This window comes from Styela clava, chromosome 9, assembly GCF_964204865.1.
Source record: "Styela clava chromosome 9, kaStyClav1.hap1.2, whole genome shotgun sequence".
Lineage (NCBI taxonomy): Eukaryota > Metazoa > Chordata > Ascidiacea > Stolidobranchia > Styelidae > Styela > Styela clava.
Genome location: NC_135258.1, coordinates 10027561 through 10040731, shown reverse-complemented (window position 1 = coordinate 10040731; position 13171 = coordinate 10027561). Strand labels below are relative to the sequence as shown.

Genomic DNA, 13171 nt, shown 5'->3' with positions numbered 1-13171 from the left:
GTAGCATTTTTGTTTTGGTTATTGGCAGAGGAGAGCCGATAAGACAGTCTGTCTATTGGGTATGGATAGTGGAGATGTTAATTTCTTTAGAATTAGATGCATAAAATTTAAAATGACTGGTTATATTCTACCTATTAGATAGATGTGGTTAAAGCAGGGGTCGGCAAACTTTTGTCTTTCGCGGGGCAAAATTAAAGGTTGCAAGTCAGTGGCGGACCGCACATATTTTTAGAAAGTTAAAAATCGAGGGAATGGCCAATGATTCACATTAATTAGAAATTAAGGGGATTCATTAAATCTTACGGAATTGGATAACAATTGTAACCGTTGTTAGATCAGACATTGCCGCTAGACGACGCTATAACGCGAAATTATCATATTTGCCAAATTCTCAACAGAAAGGATCAATGCATAATCTATTTATCAAGTCGCATTTCGCAAATTGAAAACAGAGAATGTATCTCACTCCGAATCGCTAAAAGCTTCGACCGCTGACGTAGATCACGGTAAAGAACAGTCGACTGAAGGAACAATACGACGAGCAATAGCTTTTAAAATTTCTACAGTTAGATTTCGAGTTGAAGAAATGGACCTACACACAAAAGATAAGCCAGTAGGCGAAAATATGGAAGACTGTCATACTGTAGCAATAAAATTATCTTCGAAAGCAAATGCGTTCAGCATAGATGCAATTATTGCCACCTCTGCAGCGGCTGAAGAGTTGACTGGGACATCGGAGGACAAAATGGCCGATTTTCACTGCCGGGAAGAAGTTTCATCGGGTGGCGCTGATAATATTCTTGATTTCCCGCGCCCTTCGGTATCACCATGCGTACAGGAAACACGTGAGTTACTTTCAAAATATTTTGCATTTAGCCTAAGTGAAACGTTTTGCCCAAAATTGATTAGTATTTTTTACAAATGCTTTGACAAAATCCAAGTCAATTTTGATAATGAGTAATGATTTAAAGTTGAAGTACATGATAGAGTTCTGCAACTATTCATAGAAAACGTGCAGCAATCTCTGAGTTTGAGTTTAGACCATGAAGAATGCGACGTACAAGCAGGTGGAACGACTACTTGTGTGGTGGCAAAAGAATTGAAGGAGTCAAAGAATCCGGAACATCCAGATTTAAAACTATTGGAATGTACTTTGGAATCGAAGGAACTTTGGCGGAAATTTCATGATTTGGGAACAGAAATGATCATTACAAAAACTGGAAGGTAATGAATTATAAAAGTTCTAATTCAAATTAAAAATTTCAGCATAGAGGAAATTTAAAAATGAATAATATATATAGTCGTTCTAAAAAATGAATTATGCCATCCTTGATCATATAATATATATATATATATGCGTGCTACTTTAGGAATATCTAATGTTCAATATATTCAAAATCTCCTCGGGGATATTAAATTTTCGTTGATCCAAAATTTATTATTTTTTTTATCTTACGTTACTAAGCTTATATTAAAAAGTGTAGATTGGAACTGACATTCTCAGTTGTAAGCAGGTATAATCCAGTTCGTCTTGGACTTGTTTGAGCCAATAGATATGTATCATATATTCTAAAAAGCCTTCTGTCTAAAAAGGATTGTCGCGAGTTGTCAAAACTGATTTATGCTTTTTATTTAATATTATTGCAATTTTGTACTTCAATTCAATTTTGTGTATGCTTCAGAGAACTAAATATTATCACAGTTTGAAGTTACTACTAGCATGTCTACAATACTTGCTTTTATCTATGGATAATGATTAGGTTATTTTTGGAAATAAATAAGAATAAAATTGTAGGTGAACTTGAAATTGAACAGTTTTTATTATTGGTCGAATCAAATGTTATCATCTACGCTTGGCCTCATGCGGCTGACACGGATACGGAAGAGAAATTCATCTGGTTCGTCCATATCCTGCGTCAAATTTATCATAAACCTTAGCAAAATGGCATGTAGAACCAACATAGCTAGATTCAACCCGCTATTCCCTAAATCTAGGTAATCGGATCCGCAATATTTTTATGTTTTTTTTTTCATTTAATATTTATTCTCTATTTAGACGAATGTTCCCTACCATACGAGTCTCGTTTTCTGGTGCCCTACAAGATTCTAAATATATAGTAGTTATGGATATAATTCCTGTGGATTACAAAAGATATAGATATGCCTATCACAAGTCTTCATGGCTGGTAGCAGGTGAATACTATCGTGATAAATTGAATTGAAAACAATCATAATCTGTCAGCCTATTTTTTGATCATATATGATTTTGGAAACGATCCGAGTCTTTCGCCAAAATCATAATCAACGCAGTCAGTATTGTATTTTTTCGGTTTTGTGCTGATAATGGCGTAAGTTTAAAATATAAATTACGACGTTAAATTGGTCAACAGCGTATAATACGCGATCATGAAACACAATAAAAGCGACATATCATTCATTCGTTGTTTCAATCCTAAGAAAAGAATGCCATATTGTCATTCCAAAAAAATCTTATATTAATCATGCTACTCATTTTTAATTGGTTGTCCGTGAAAGTGACAGTTTCATTTTTATAAACACGACTGATATAAAGCTATGTGCTGAGCTGCGACTTAATCAAATTTGCAAAAAAAATATTATTGATTTGATGTCAGAACATAATAATATAAAGCACGATTGCTTTATTAATTTTGTTTTTCTTTTTTTTATCAGGTAAAGCAGACCCACCAGTACCCTCGCGTTTATATTTTCATACGGAGTCACCGATATGTGGAAATCAACTTACAAAGCAGCTTTGTTCATTCGAAAAACTGAAGTTAACTAATAACACGCTGGACCAAAATGGACATGTGAGCTTTTTTGGTAATATTTGAAAAAATATTGTTTACTGTGAGACAACTACAAGAAATGATCGCGTGTGAGAATGATATATTGCTTTTCTGTTCGGTCAGATTAAAAATGATGAAATTGTGAAATTAGGATAAGCAAAATACTCCTATAATAAAGAAAGAGCTTAGTATAATATATTTATGAAACTATATATTATGTTACCTAGAAACTTCTATTAAAAACACGATTTCCCATATCAATCAATTTTAACCCTGGTGCTTGAAGATCTTAAAATGCCATTTCCTTGTGAAAAATGGCATCAACCTAAATTTGAATTTTCCTATCCACAACAAAGAAACTCAACTATCATAGAGTACTCAACCCGATCATTGTAACTCATCACGTTAATAACCGAATTGCGTAAGTCATTTTTAGCAGTTTTGAGGAAACGTAAAAAACTTCCTAATGATATTGCTATGCCATTGAGAGTCAATAATTTGCCATAGTTCAATTTTTTAATCGTAGCCGGATTTAAGTTAATTTGTATGACGCAGTCATGTGACGTCATAATGGCGCACAGTGACTTAGGCAGAAATGTGTCTATGACTAGGGGACATACGCAATTTTGCAACTGACTGTCCTGAAAACCAAACAATACAAAAACGAATGTAATTCTTAGTATATACGATGTCTAATTCTAATCCCCAAAATAACTAATTTATTTCAATTACATTATTTTTTATGTTTAAAAATATATATTTCATCAACATAACATGCACATCCACCGAAATAAGACTAAGATTAAATATAAAGAATAAAACAGCAATGCACCCAATATAAAAGCCAACCAAGGTGAATTGAACTCAGACAGTGAATATCACAAGTGCACGCCTTCCTATACTGTAGTATAAATTGAAATTTATAAGCGCTAAGCTGGAATCTGGGATGCAAAAACTCCATCCTTCGCCAAGGTTATTTTGCTTTTGTGATGGGTTTCGGAATTCTTAAATAAAATCTGAGTTAACAGACAGGTGCGCAGCATTACATAAATACCTATTTCATAAAAAACTCAAAACTGCCAAAAATGACTTACGCAATTCGATTATTAGCGTGACGAATCATATCAAATACATAATAACTATTTCATTACAAAACTATAAGTATATCCGATTTTTATTCGAAACAAGCGCGTTTTGTAATTTATTTGTAACTGATATTTTTGTTATCTTAGTATATTAATTGGCCTTGGTATCAAAATTATATTTGAAACTTTATTTTATAGAACACAGTGTCGTTGATAAAGATGTTGCTAAAATGTACAATATTGGATCTAAATACAATTCTGAATACAGTTTTCTATAGTATAGGATTATTGTAAGATGAAAGACGATCAGTTGCAATAAACTTTACTCCCTTATTTCCTTCAATAGGAATGTTGTATCATACGGAATGACGCCATTTATCGAAATTCATATATAGGTAGAATGATAATTCGTTGTTTACGGCCTGGACCCCACCAATCTACGATTCAACTTGGCTCGACAATTTGGTTTTCAATTTAAGGATATGACGCAATCCTGAGAGAAAATGGCTGAACAAACAACCAAATGCATAATGTTGATTATTCTTGACCGCGATGATAACTATCTTTCCTATGTAAATTGCAATTACAAATGACGCGAAGTATAATGACACAAGTGAATAAAATATGGTTTTGTGTTTAGTCATTATTTTTTATGTTATTACAAGGTATTTACGTAATTGCTCTTCCAAGAATAGAAACATTCAGTAGTTTTACATTTCTATATCTATGTTCCTTGATTTATAGAACATGTTTGAATTTGGCAGGATGGGATAATTAAATTACAACAATATATCAGCTTTTAAATGAATGTTTGTTTCAGTGTAAAATATAAATCATTCCATCTAGCTATAGCAGCCTTAACAATCATATGTTGACAATCGATTACTCATTTGAATTCAAGTTGCATATTCCTTGGAAACGTGGATTTCGATAACTTTCAGCGTATCATTATTTATAAATAAAACGATAGATATAAAGAAACCGCATTAAATAGAAGTCACAGAACAATCATACCATTGTTACGATGAGAGTTTGAAATAATGAAACTCCACATTAATATTCAAACATGATTTTTTTAAAGTGAATAGCAACATGGCGATGTCGATATAAATCGTGTTTATTATAAGAATTTTGTATACCTAATTATATGTAAAAAAAAAGGAAATCACTGCTGTGTTCGTACAAAAGCACCCATATAATGAGATAAAAAGTGGCATTATAAAATATACTTGTTATACCAATAAATAATATTAATTATTCTGAAAATCATGCTACAAACCTAACAACTATATGAGTTCATTAAATTCATTATATCTATTCAGACGATTGTCAAATACGGCAAAATGTAACAGAAATCTCTGCACGAAATGTTGACATTTCAGTCACAGTGTGACATGCTTCGATGTAAACTAAATTTTGTAGATTTCAATATTTACAAATGACGATATTTCTTTGTAAATTCTTGTTGGAGTTATAGATAGACTAAGGATGAGCAAATTTTCTCAAAAAATTAAGCTTAAGTTAAAAGAATCTGAATTTTAGAATTTTAGTTTTGATGAAGTATGAATCGACGTAACTGGGAGAAAATTTCATCGAAAAACTATAAATTGGATCATTTGAATGTATTTCGGGAAACTGGTTTAATTATAATGTTGTCCACCAGTAAAATCTAATTTAAAAATTTTGTAATTAAACAATTTTTCACGTCATGCTCGATTGCAAGAACAGTATTAGGGAAATATTTTTTATAAGCTAAAGATATACTAAAATCGAAAGTTGCAATAAAAATTTCAATTATTGTCAAGCAATAATAATGGTAGCAAAAATAGGTGAATCCCCTATTTACGTATATATTAATGATTGTACATATTCGAATAAATTTGTCATTTTTCGAATTTTAATCAATAATTTTGTACAGAAATAGAGAACAATTATGATTGATCAGTTTCGTTTCAACTTTCGACACCTCGATTGCGTGCGTGACGTAAATCACAAATGAGTTGATTTTGAAGTATCCATGGCAACGTCAACAAGTATTGAATGATGTCAATATACTGTGATAGAAAAAGCTAAATCTGTCAAAAGTATTAAAAATATGCATTATTTCTAAAATGCAGTTAATTGGTTATTTCGATTTCACTAGGCTGATCGGATACTTCCATGGCCGAAGATTGGTCGATCATGAATTCAATTCTTTCAATACATTTTCGGACCTGGACGGCATAGCTTGTTCGTTATTTCTCCTTATCAATGTGTCGGACAAGCTATATGCAAAGCATTTTGTTTGATTGATCATGTTTTACGTAATAACGCGTCAAGATATTTTCGATTGTTATAATACAAAATGGCGCTCATCGCCTGCTTATATCGCGTGTAAAACACGACCGAAGTAGGAAAAGCTTCCTGCCTGGGCGTAGTGATTCGGCTTTAGTCGAATGTAGATTGTTTATATATGATTAAAAATCACATGTTCCCCAAAAAAATTCACTTATTTTTTAGTAGAATTAGAATACGTATCCACAGACATCCTAATTTCTGTCCTAATGCCTTAACGGTTTTAAAATATTTGAAAATAAATATTCATATATTTGAAGTTTGAAACGAGTTGATACAACAAATCGTTCAAACATATTCACGTAAAATAAATATATATTATGCTATTGAAACAATATTTTTACGTCGGTCTAATGGTGAGAAGTACTGTGATAATCAGATAATGAGTGATGAAATTTATTTGTTTACGAAAGTCGATCTGCATGATATGAAAGTTTGAATATAATATAATTGTATTGCGTCATCAACATAAATTACGTCAACTGGTTTCGGAAATGTATGAAAAAGGTGTCGATCGTTAAGTATAGCCAACTAATTTTAACAATTAAATTAAAAAAAATTATTAGTTTCTACGAAATGCATTAGTTCATTGGGATTGACTACCAAATGTGTTCATAAAATAGTGTTTTATATTATTTCTTGTACCTCAAAAGCTAAACAAAAGATGCCGAGTTTGAATATCTTGTTAGTATAATTAATTGCTTAGTTCTTACTCCCACCGCGTCTTAAGTAGAATTTCGTAGGATTCCTGTTGCAGCCTCCAAACTTGTTCTTCTTCCACCATAATTAGCTCCAATGATCAATTTTCAGAGAGTGCATTGACCTATCCATCCAATGTCAGGCATGGTGCGCGACTATTTGCTCTTCGAATAATCTAAATCAGGGTGGTTCAAGCCCAGGCCTAATAACTAAATATTATTGTTATGGCCTAACAATATAATGCCGGGTGTTTCTTGCAACCAGCCTAAACAGTATCGCAAAAATAGCTGCCTATATGTCAGAAAATTTAGTGATTACCCTCATGTACGTCACAATCGGTAATTTATCAATCTGCAGTTATTTTGTAAACGTGAGTTTAAAAAGAGAGCTGACAAATTCAAACAGATTTTTAACTGGGTGTGGGAGGGAAAATGCTACAATGCTTGCTTGATACGTCGGTAAGTTGTGTCGGTAACAAAAGAATATAATTTAAAACGGAATTTTAGATGTAGCCATTTCCCAAAGTTAAGATTTTGCTTTCAAAATCTTATCGATGTTCGAATGCACTTACATTTGCGAAAGCAGTTTTTACATTATGAAGAGTTTGAAATCTTACCCTAAATGTAGATATAGAAAGACTTTTGCGGGTTTTAGTGAGTTTTTTTTGCGGTTTTTGCATGTTTTAGCTTGATAAGTGACAAATACTGATCAATGAGTGTACACAATAGAAGTGTTTGTTTTGTATTGCACTGTTCACCTATTCTTGGCACTATTGTGGCCCGCGAACAATGCAAAAATAATTTTGTGGCTCCCAAAGCCTACAACAACATTGGGCTACCCGGATTTGAATTGCGCACTACAATGTATTTACTACTTTGCACATCTCACCATTCCTTATATTCTTAAGCACCATGCGACAGAACAATTGATTGCACAAGCATTCTTTTGCAAAAATGATTGCAGTTCTTTGAAATTAATAAAACACAGTTTATATCGATCACGTAAGGAATAAACATGATTATCACCGGACTATTGAAAAAGTACTTTGAACTAGTTTTTGAAACTTACCCTTAGAAAATCATTTCTCTTCTTTCTTTTGTAGAAGCCAATATTCAGCGATGTGATTTACGTCATTAAAAACGTTTTATCTTTTTAAAACACGGAACGTATCTGTCATCAAAGCAGCGAAATCCGTCGTCACAAGGAGATACGATTTGTCTCTCTTACAATTAGGTGTCAGTTTTATAATCAAAACACGAACATACGTGGTAGATGTATCTACAAAATTTTCCAGCCTTGAAATAGAAATGTTTAAGCGTAGTCTAACCCGATATCAAAAAATCAAGGTCGGGTTCTTGTCAATATCGTTTCGAGGTGGCAATTAACAGAAAGCTTTACAGATAAGTAAGCATAGCTCTGTACACCATTCTGCAGTTGGAGATAAAAACACTTTTTGTCACTTTATCATTGATTGATTGTTATTGAGTGGGAAACATCAACGCCACGTATTCTCTACTGACAATACAAATGTTAGTATCGTGACGTGTGACGAAGTGAAGATTATTAATCAAAGTTTTCATTGGAACAGGGTGTCGACAGGGTTTACTAAAGTTTACTTCCTGTAAACACGGAAGCAGAATAATTTTAAATATTAAAAACGCTTTAATTAATGTATATACTATATGTTGTACTAATTTGTCAATATTTTCAAAAATCTTTTAAGTTCGTGCCCAACTGTTGGACTAGAATTAGATTAATGTAAGATGCATGCGGTTTTGCGTTTTATGCTCCATAATATTCCTCATTATATAATATTCTTTAGTATTTGGCAATTATATTGACTGGACTTGCAGCCGCATCTCTGGACCATCTCTTACTATCAAAGTGTTTGGACTTAAGGTCAATCTTATGGCTTACTATTTCAAAAACAGCGATCGCTTTTACCTTACCGATTTTGGATGTGGATAATTTGAAAAATATTATTCTATTGTGTTGAATTATTTCTTACTTTTCGTATCTAAACATTTATATACCGCGTTTCCCCGAAAATAACCCTATCCTGAAAATAAAAGTCCTAGCCTGAATTCTGAAAATGATTTTAATTTAAGCCCTTCCCCATAAACTAAGACCTATAGTCGATAGCGCGAATTTTTTTGTTGTTGACCTAGTCGATATCTCCTACACGTTTTAAATGATTAATCTAAAACGTGTGAGAGAGGAAAATGTGTTATTTATGAATAAAAAGATATCGGTTTTCAAATTTTGTGTATTTGAAACAAATCGCAGTAGTCTACTTTGTAATTCATTTTTTTGATAAATAAAAATAAAAGACATCGTCCCAAAATAAGCCCTAGTGGTATTGTTCGAAAGACGATGGAAATAAGACCCTGTCATATTTTCGTGGAAACACGGTATATTCTTTTAGGCACTAAGCGTTCGAAACATTATGGGTAATGATAAATAGCGTCCAGGTTACAGAATTACTAATCATACCCAAAGCTTTACGTAGTAATTGTACAAAAACACAAACATTTTCATATTCGAATTTTTGAATTATAGTTGCTCTTATTTCTCCCTAAGTATCACGGAATATATTTGGTGAAATTATTTTAGTTTCTAGTAAACATATCTGAAAAAAGGTCACGTTTGATTCGAAGTTAGAGAAACTTTTGACGGATTTGATAGAACCGACTTAGAGATTAAATGTGCTCTCTAGACACTTTCAGGAATATCAATATTAACCTATATTTCATCTGTTTTAGGTTATATTAAACTCCATGCACAAATACCAGCCTAGAATCCACGTGATTCGAGCAAATGCAGATACAGGTTTATTCAAAAATATGAAAGAAGAAGATTATAAAACATTTGTTTTCCCGGAAACTCAGTTTACTGCAGTTACAGCCTATCAAAATCAATTGGTAAGTGTATATTACGTCCACAATTATGATGGTACATTGTATTGAAGTTGAGATTAGAAATTTTATGTTCAACTCATTTGGTATTGGTGATATCATTTTGCATTTATAGTCAATGTTCCAATAAGATGAGCGCAAAATTGATAAACTGTCTACAGAATAATATTTTCTTGATGCATATGTTATTTTTTCTTTTGTTTACAAATTGACTGACTTTTTAAACAGAACTAACCAATGTAAAAATGTTTCCTGTTTCGCATTTTTTAAGCTCAGTACATACACCGACCCGAAAAATTTAAATTAATTTCAAAATACAATTTCTATCACAGATTTGTCATTCAACCAAAGTATATCTTGTTATGGTTTTTGTTGTTTGCCACGACTGTAGTTTAGCTTATCAATTATTCCTCTCCATTGAACTGAAAGTTTAGAAACGAACTGAGAACCGCGGTAATTAGGTTAGCAAGTTCGCACCAAAATTTTATCAATGACATTTTTGCAGATTACCCGTTTAAAGATCGATAGCAATCCGTTTGCAAAGGGATTTCGTGATTCTTCCCGTCTTAATGAATACGAAAGGTACAAAAGCTTTTTATTTTTATCATCACAATTAAAACTTAACCTTGAAACACAATGTAAACACATGGGTATTCAAATTACCCTTTGTAAAAAAACTTTTCATATTTGAACTGTAGATTGATTCAAGCTAAAATTCAAATATGATACTTTGTTTATGTATTACTAAAAGATTAATTCTTGTGAATCATTGGAAACAATGACGAACAAATTTGAGTGAAGTTTACTAATTTTGTAATACTGCATAAAACATTTTATTCCGGCAATATATTTTTTTCTTTTATCATCAAATTCTACTGGCCGCATTTCGTCGACGCAAATTGTTTTTGTTTGTGCATATTTTCGCTCTTGATTATCCGGTGCGATACAGAATTATCGTGAATTTAATATTATTTACAAGAAAAAATATTGGCCCGGCGTTGTTTTAAAACTCTCCCGGCGCGCGGCCACTTTATCGCCCGACCACAAGACAGTAAATCAACCTCGATTTAATTTGCTTTGTATCGGAAAATTTCGTGCCCGTCTGCGCCAAATCGAGTGGTTAGCGGCCGAGATTCAATTAAAAAAGATCGTCAACGCGAAGCGTTTTCAGTAAAAGCCAATGTACATGCCTCACGCTTATCGGATTATTCGCCAAGTAATTCGCAAGAACTCATCATCTTAGAAATGTGAAGCGTCTTCTTTCCCCAAGGGGGCGCTTTAATTTCATTATACTCGAACACTAAAAGGGTTGATCACATCTTTCTGCTCGGTAATTTTTACTCTATTATCCAGGATGCGCGAAGGTGTCAGGTGCGTACGTCACCCCATTTTGCAGTTAGGAATGAAATATAAATTGTCGATAACTTCTGGTAAAATTTTCCCTCATATATTTGGCTTCATAAAACAGAATATAAGTTTATCAAATCTTGTTCAAAGAAACGATAGGTCAAAATTAAGTAATTGGCGAGCATATGCTCAAAGATTCAATTACAATTGTGGAATGCCATACGTCTCTCATTTTCCCTCGCACGCTTGTGCTAATTTAATTGAAGCGTTAAATTTGTGTAAAAGTAAATTATTCTCCACTAAACAACGAGTTTTTTAATTTAGAGATTCTGTAGAAAATTTACTAACCGAAAGAAGAATTTTACAACCTGGTACCGCAGCAGCTGTTGAATTATTACTCGGCAGAAGTGTTTCACATATTTCGCCCCGTACGTAATTTTATTATTGCTTTATTCTTTTATAATTTAATCAGCATCAAGGTATTTATTTATGTTAAAAATAGGTATACATTCAAACTTTCTCAGTTATTATAGAAGAGGAACATCCTATAACATAGAATGTTGTCATTTCAAGGAAATATACTATTCGTAGTAGTGAACTATATTAGTTTATCACTCTACACTATAAATTTCAAATGGATGTTTAATAACGATGGTGTATTTTATTTTGCAGAATAACGCATACTCAATAATTCTTTTATTATTTTATTCGTTCATTGTAGTTACGAATGCAATGGCAAACTTCAGTCGACTGATGTCAAATGCGTACGAAAATACAAATCGTATTTTCCCAGGGAACTCCATTCACCATATGTCACCGACTTACCAGCGGTACACGAGCCATTCGCCCGTAGCGGGGACGGCATCTTCACTAAGCAGCGGACTCTCACATCAACCGCCTCATAATGAATACTTTCCCCCGAACATAAGTGCATTGCACAGAAGTGGCGCTAGAGATATTTCTGCACTTTCTAGAAGTCTTATTCCGGCAATACGCCATCATGCCTACCTCAATCGTGTAGCAGCTAAAGACCGGACTTTTCATATTAGTGATAGTGAACGTTACAATCCGTACAACTCCTTTTCTGTTTCCACTTTCAGATATCAATTACCATATTTTAAGCCAGGTTTTTTCCCTCCCTCATCCCATGTTAAACACAAACCTCCTTAAATATTTATTCTTGATACAACTCCAATTTATTTGACATCGGTTACAATTTTAAAATTTCTTGCTTTAAATTGGCCTCACAAAAGTTCGATGTTAACATTATTGGACGCACAATAGATAGTCTTACTGGCTGTTCTGGGTAATGGAAAGCTGTATGAATTGGTTTAGTTGAGTGACTATTGAGAGCATTAAAAGTTTACTCTGAGCGATTTCTTGTACGTTTTTAAATAAAAAGGGAAAATATTATAGGAAATCTCCGTGTTCAGATTACTTATACAGTCAAATGCAGAAGTGCAGTCTTGGGAAGTCAAATTGATGTTCAATCGATCAATTGCGGATAAGCAAAAATTACATTTTGACAAGTTTTTTTTTTTTTGATTTGCTGCACGTTATAAGTATAGCCTTGTCCAAAATGAGCTCATATTTACGCCATTTTATAGTGGTTGCTAACTTTGTCAGCGCTATGGACCGCCGTGATGATTAGCCTGAAACCTTTGAATAAAACCGGTCTACCACAACCAATCCTTTATCTACTGCACAACTAGTCTATACAACTAGGCATAAAATGCTAGTCGTCAGCTGCGACATCGTTGGGATTGTGACGTTATCTGTTGTGTAGTAAATGTTATTATTATGATCTCGCTACAGGGAATACTGCTTGTTAGTTAATTATAATTGGAATAATTAGTATTTCTGCGTGCTTCAGCTGCAGTTATGTGAACTCAACAAAATCCATTTTTGTAGATCTGCAAATCTATACATTTGAAATCCGATTCCGTAGCACTTATTCACCCTATAAGTCAACTTAGGTAATTGT

The 13171-nt window shown here is 33.0% G+C and overlaps 1 protein-coding gene across 2 annotated transcripts; it reads left to right on the top strand.

Annotated features, from left to right (window-relative positions):
- Positions 1-126: 126 nt before the first annotated feature.
- LOC120339482 (T-box transcription factor TBX20-like) lies at positions 127-12572 on the top strand. Of its 2 annotated transcripts, none has more exons than XM_039407619.2 (8): positions 127-845; positions 1041-1224; positions 2057-2193; positions 2692-2828; positions 9688-9846; positions 10346-10422; positions 11512-11615; positions 11981-12572. In XM_039407619.2, exons 1-8 carry the CDS (start codon positions 587-589, stop codon positions 12355-12357), a joined length of 1434 nt encoding a protein of 477 aa, XP_039263553.2. In that variant the 5' UTR covers positions 127-586; the 3' UTR covers positions 12358-12572. The 2 variants fall into 2 exon arrangements, with proteins under 2 accessions (XP_039263553.2, XP_039263552.2); XM_039407618.2 differs by having other exon boundaries at positions 391-845; positions 11909-12572.
- The last annotated feature ends 599 nt before the right edge of the window (positions 12573-13171 follow it).

Coding starts and splice junctions, on each gene's coding strand:
- LOC120339482 (XM_039407618.2), top strand. CDS start 587: ATGGACCTACACACAAAAGATAAGCCAGTAGGCGAAAATATGGAAGAC. Junction 2,194..2,691: donor GTCTTCATGGCTGGTAGCAG/GTGAATACTATC, acceptor TTTTTTTATCAG/GTAAAGCAGACCCACCAGTA. Junction 9,847..10,345: donor CAGCCTATCAAAATCAATTG/GTAAGTGTATAT, acceptor ACATTTTTGCAG/ATTACCCGTTTAAAGATCGA.